This window comes from Apaloderma vittatum, unplaced genomic scaffold (genome assembly GCF_000703405.1).
Source record: "Apaloderma vittatum isolate BGI_N311 unplaced genomic scaffold, ASM70340v1 scaffold28554, whole genome shotgun sequence".
NCBI lineage: Eukaryota > Metazoa > Chordata > Aves > Trogoniformes > Trogonidae > Apaloderma > Apaloderma vittatum.
The window spans coordinates 1-5,615 of record NW_009712559.1 but is presented as its reverse complement, the minus strand read 5'-3'; the positions used below and the strand labels follow the sequence as shown (position 1 = coordinate 5,615).

General features: G+C 62.2%; 1 protein-coding gene across 1 annotated transcript in view; it reads left to right on the top strand.

Moving 5' to 3' along the window:
- COL13A1 (collagen, type XIII, alpha 1) overlaps window positions 1-5,134 on the top strand; it is a gene marked incomplete at both ends in the record, with an annotated part of 9,141 nt that extends 4,007 nt beyond the window's left edge. The window contains 17 exons of the mRNA XM_009868047.1: window positions 248-292; window positions 370-405; window positions 539-574; window positions 1,084-1,155; window positions 1,414-1,485; window positions 1,575-1,610; window positions 1,693-1,773; window positions 1,863-1,916; window positions 2,137-2,190; window positions 2,267-2,329; window positions 2,423-2,485; window positions 2,774-2,890; window positions 3,195-3,272; window positions 3,347-3,400; window positions 3,748-3,783; window positions 4,640-4,723; window positions 5,027-5,134. Of these exons, the coding sequence (XP_009866349.1) occupies window positions 248-292; window positions 370-405; window positions 539-574; window positions 1,084-1,155; window positions 1,414-1,485; window positions 1,575-1,610; window positions 1,693-1,773; window positions 1,863-1,916; window positions 2,137-2,190; window positions 2,267-2,329; window positions 2,423-2,485; window positions 2,774-2,890; window positions 3,195-3,272; window positions 3,347-3,400; window positions 3,748-3,783; window positions 4,640-4,723; window positions 5,027-5,134 (1,089 nt within the window). The remainder of the gene's footprint in view (window positions 1-247; window positions 293-369; window positions 406-538; window positions 575-1,083; window positions 1,156-1,413; window positions 1,486-1,574; window positions 1,611-1,692; window positions 1,774-1,862; window positions 1,917-2,136; window positions 2,191-2,266; window positions 2,330-2,422; window positions 2,486-2,773; window positions 2,891-3,194; window positions 3,273-3,346; window positions 3,401-3,747; window positions 3,784-4,639; window positions 4,724-5,026) is intronic.
- Window positions 5,135-5,615: the final 481 nt, after the last annotated feature.

The following is a 5,615-nucleotide window of genomic DNA, read 5'->3' as shown; positions in this document are numbered from 1 at the left end:
CCGGGCAGGGTCCCCCGGGGCCCGGGCTGCCAGGAGCCAGAGGTGAACGTGGAGACCCAGGGCCACGGGTAGGTGGGGCCATGGACCCCTGCATCCCCACTGCAGCCCCCGTGTCCCCACCACCAGGGACAGGAAAATCCCATGGTGCCAGGCCCAAGGGTACAGAGGGCCACTGCTGTGCCTGGTGAGGTGACACTGGGGGTGACCCTATCCCAGACCCCCTTCTCACGTCCCTTTCTTCTCACAGGGTGAAGATGGGCACCCGGGGCCAGAAGGCGATCGTGGGCCGGCGGTAAATACCCCTCTCCCTGGGTGCACCCCTGGCCAAGCGCTTCCTTGACCACCCCTTTCCTCTCTCCTCTCCTGCAGGGCTTGCCTGGGAACCGGGGGGAGCGTGGTGACAAGGTAAGGCACCCTGCAGGCTGGAGAGCTGGTGGGGGCGAACAATGCACCCCCAGGAGTTGGGGTCCCCAGGGAAGTGCTGCCCGCTCCCCGCCACACATCCTTGCAGCGATTCACTGTCTCCCCTTTCTCTCAGGGAGACCTCGGGGCCCCAGGACCAAAGGGAGACAAGGTGAGTCCCCCAGGCAGAGGGCAGTGGGAGGGAGGGCAGCAACACTGCCCCCCTGCTTACCTCCCCCATTTTTTTGGGTGAGCAGGGCGATACTGTGGTGGTGGAGGGACCCGCCGGAGCACGGGGCAGCAAGGGGGAGCCGGTAAGAGATGTCTCCATTCTCCCTGTCCCGCTCTGTGTCATCCTTCTTTTCCTGACAGGCAGGGTCTCTCCTGTGTGGCCCCCTCTCCAAAGCCCTGGGCTCCAGGCCAGGGCAGCTCCCAGACATATGAGTTTGATCCTGCATTCCCTTTCCTGAGTGGCACAGGACAGCCCCTCACACCTCTGCCTGCCGGAAGAGCTGTGGGGCTCCTTGGCACTGATGGATGCTCCCTCACAGCACATTGTCCCCTCTTATTCAGCCACCCCATGGACCCCTGCATCCATGCCCCAGGGGCTCTGTCCATCCCAACATGCATCTGAGCATCTCCTCATCCCCTGACCTCTCTCTGTGTTTTCCCCTTTTCCAGGGAGAGCGTGGCCTGAAGGGCACAGAAGGGGACAAAGGGGACAAGGGAGAGCAAGGCATGCCTGGAGAGAAGGTACAGGGCTGAGGGGGCTTGTGCAGGGCTGGAGGGTGCTGGGTTGGGGACCCCAGAGGGCTGCAGAAAGGATGGAGAGAGGGAGCAGGGCATGGTGGCATCCCTATGCCCCGTGTGCCAGTGTCTGTGGGCAGCCTGGCATGGCACTTGGCACCCTGGTAAGAGGAGGTGCCATAGCTGTCCTCAGAGGCCACCGTGGCTGTGCTGTGGCCAGAGATCTCATTCCTGCCCTGCATTGATCTGGGTTTCTGCTTGCAGGGGACAAGGGGTGAACAAGGTGAGAAGGGCTCCACAGGCTTCCCTGGGGCACGTGGCCCCAGCGGGCAAAAGGTAAGGAACTGGACGCTCCTTGCTGCTGGGGGGGACATTGAGATACAGTCCCCCCTGCCTGCCCTGACCAATGCCTCTGCCTTCCCCAGGGAGAGGTCGGAGCATCGGGAGAGCCTGGTGAGCCGGTGAGGAGCTGTATCTCAGTGCCACTGCTACCCTGCCACGGGGCAGGAGTGGACCCCTGTCACACTGTGTGCTCTTCTGCAGGGCCAGCCTGGCCGTGATGGGATCCCTGGAGCCCGAGGAGAGAAGGGGGACATGGGACCCCTGGGCATGCGCGGTCCCAAGGTGGGTTGGTCCTTCTGCCCACCTGTGCTCTCCCAGCCAGGACCCACACCGGCTTGGCAGGGCTCTGATTCGCCTCCTCATCCTTGCAGGGTGACCGGGGCATGAAAGGTGCCTGCGGCCTTGATGGGGACAAGGGTGAGAAGGTGAGTGGGAACCCTGGGGGTGCTGCAGGAGCCCGGACAGTGCCTGGAGGCCATGGCCCTTTGGATCCCCTCCGCCAGCCGGCAGGAGCAGGGAGATGGCTGAGGCCAATGCTCAGCCCCACAGCAGGGACATGGGGCCCCTTCCTCTGCTCGTGATTCTGGGGTGTGAGCATTGAGGGGTGCAGGACTGACTGTCCTGCTTCTCTCCTGCCCACTGTAGGGAGAGCCGGGAATCCCAGGACGCTCGGGGATGCCAGGGCGGAAGGGTGAGCCGGTAAGTACCGCACTGGCACCAGGGAGGGATGGGGACATGCAACCAGTGGCTGACAGATATCTGGTTTGTCACATAGGGAGAGCTGGGTCTGTCTGGACCACCAGGAATCCCTGGGAAGGAGGGGCTCATGGGACCCAAGGTAGGTCAGGGCAGTGCTGGGAAAAGCTGTACTGGCACTTTGGCCCCCTTGCTGGGGGCTGCCCGTCCCCCACTGCCTGTCCCTTCTTCACAGGGTGACCGGGGATTTGACGGGCAGCAAGGAGCCAAAGGAGACCAGGGGGAGAAAGGAGACCGGGTGAGCAGGCTGGAAAGGGGATGGTTTGTGTTGCATCACATTGCTTTTATTAGGATCCAGCCTTGATCTGAAGCACATCAGAACTCAATGCTTCCAGAAGAGCTATCTGGCACTGCTCTAAATTATGTCGCTAAACTCTAAGTGACAACAAATCTCCACTATTTACAAGGAGGCATTGGTGCTGGTGCTTCGGGAATGCTCAGCTGTGGGATCAGAGGATGTCCATGGTGCATGCTCTGGGGTCAGGGGCTCTGAGACCCCCTCGCCTCACCATCTGCTCTCCTGCAGGGTGCCCCGGGAATTATCGGTAGCCCCGGTCCCCGGGGTAGTGACGGTGCTCCTGGCCCCCCTGGGCCCCCAGGGAGCGTTGGCCCACGAGGTCCCGAAGGCATACAGGGGCAGAAGGTGAGTCCCCACCATGAGTGGCCCCATCCTTTAAGAGGATGAGGGTTTGGTGGCAATAGGAGCCACGTCGCAGTGCTGTCCCTATTCTGCCAGCTTGCTGGCTTTCCTGCCTTCCTTGTGCCTCCCTGCCCAGGGGGATAGGAGCCTGGGGGTTGGGGACCTGTTTGTTCTCTGGCTGCTCTGGACCCATCCCCGTTCCCATCCCCACCTGCTCAGAGGTCCCCAGGGTGTGGGGACATGGTGCGGGGGAGAGCAGAGAGGCTCCAGAGCCACCAGCCAGATCCCAAGCATGTGTCCTTTGCAGGGGGAGAGAGGCCCCCCTGGGCAGTCGGTGCCAGGGGCCCGTGGTGTGCCTGGCATCCCCGGCGAGAGAGGAGAGCAGGTGAGTGAGCGGGTGCCCGTTCCTGGGTGCCCCACCCAGCCCCAGCCTCCCACCTGCCCTCTGCTTGTCCCTAGGGCAGTCCCGGCACCCAGGGGCTCCGTGGGGAGAAGGGGGAGCCGGGCATGACGGTAAGAAGCTGGGAGTGAGCCAGCATGGCCTCGCGGCTCTTGGGTCACCAAGGTGGGATGGGGAGATGGATTCATTCCTTCGCCGCTGACTGAGGGGCTTCCCCCACCTCTGGGGTCTGCTCTGGCACATGGGCCTGGGAAACGAGTTTCTCCTTCTCTCTAAATGCACTCGTCCCCTATTGTGATGTGGGTCCTTTGCTCCTCTGCATCCGTGGCAGGAGGAGGAGATCCGTGCCTTCGTCAGGCAGGAGATGAGCCAGCACTGTGGTGAGTATCCCCCACTGCTGCCTCAGGACTGGGGGTCTGGCCCCTGCTCCCCCTGAACCCCTGCCCCATCTCTCCCACAGCCTGTGCCGGCCACTTCCCACGGCGCCCGGATTCCCGTGAGCACTCAGGTTGCGTCTCTCCCTTCCTACCCTCCTTCCCCTGCCACACGCATCTAGCAGTGATAGGGTCCTGGCACCGAGGTGTGCCGCTGGTTTTGGGGGATGGGAGGCAGCTGAGACCCTCTGGGACCCCCTTGACTAGGGCCAACATCAGCATGGGACCGTGGGCGGGAAGGAGGGATGGTGTGTGGCAGAAGTGATGGCACAACAGGGATCCTGTGGGGCAGCCAGCTCGGGATGGTGCCGGTGGGGTGCAGGCACTGCCGGAATCTGCTTAACTGAGAAGGGACCATGGGGACTGTGCTCCACCCGTGCTTGGGTGCTGGAGCTGCAGGGGGCTTGCAGGGGCCAGGACTGCTGGAGAGGAGGGTGGGATGAAGGGACAGGGGTGAGGGCTGGGCTGGGATGAGGTGGATGTTTTCTTTCCAAGGAGGCTGGGGGGCTCAGGCCAGGAGCAGCCTCCACTTTGTCCAGGGAGGAGGAAGAAGCGTCCGCCAGGAAAGGGAGCACAGCCAAACAGGTGATGCAGAGCCTGGAGGACCTACAAGATCTTCCCATGCCCATCATCATCCCCATCCCCATCCTGCTGGGCTCCCAGTGGGTTCTCTGTCACTGGGCAGTAGCTTTTTTTTGAGAGCCCCCAGCAGCCCTGGTCTGTGGTGCAGAGAGAGGAGGGGGTGTTCCCGGGTCCCCCATCCCTGGTCATGTACCCCAGCAGGCTGCAGCCATGCTCAGGCAGTTCTGAGCTGCTCTGCACCTGCGAGGGGTGTTTTCCCCCTGCGATGCAGGGTGGAGCACCCCAGGCCCCCTCACCTCCTCCTTGATGCCTGTGCTGTGTGCTTGCGCCTTGCAGGGCTTCTCCCCACGAAGCCATTCCCGGCTGGCAGCGCTCATGACGTCCCTGTGCTCACATTGTCACACACTGAAGAAGAAGAGGGTGAGTGTCATCCCTGTGCTCTTATTCCTGTCCCCCTTTTCCCCTGCTCTGTGTGTGTGAACTGTCATGTCCCTGCCCTCCACTTGCAGACACTGAGGGATACTCCATCAGTGGCCACGCTGTTGGTCCCAGGGGCCTTCAGTTAAAGAGCAGGGAGAATAAGAGGGCGGCAAGGAGAGTGAGTGTGTGTGTGTGTGTGTGTGTGTGTGTGTGTGTGTGCGCAGAGCAGGGGCTGTGGCTGGGGGGAGCAGGACGAAGGGAGAGGTGAGGTTTGCTCACACTCAGTGCTGTCTCCCAGGGCAGGACAGGCAGGTCATGCTTGGCACCGATGACCTTGAGTACGACAGTGTGTATGGGGATGAAGAAGACTACGATGAGGTCCCAGAGATGGACAGCTCGGAGCAGCCCACAGTGGGTGGTGAGCTTCCCTGTGCCTGCCTGGCACTGAGGATGGAGCCAGTGGGAGTGAACTGTGGGGCTGCTTGGGCTTTTCTGGGGGTGACGCCTCCACATCCCACCTGGCAGCACACTGTGGCTGGAGGAATTTGGGATTTTCAGCCCTCTCGCTGGCACCCAGGTAGGGGGGCTGTGTTCCCCATCACAGCACTGTGGCGCACACACCGTGTGGACCTCTTACTCTGGCCCCCTCACTGAAGCCTTCACTAGCAGTGACAGTGGTTCACTGGGCCTGCTGCCCCTGGCAGCTTTCCTGTGCTCCTGGTTGTAAGCTGCAAGAGGGGATCCCAAATTCCCCTTGGAAAAGACAAATCTGGAATCATCAGAAGAGGATAGCAGGCAACCCCAGCAGCAGCATGTGGAGGGGCCCTCTGGTATCCTTCCAAGGGACATTGTGGCCATCGTCCCCATGCTACCTGCCTCCCAACTCTATCTC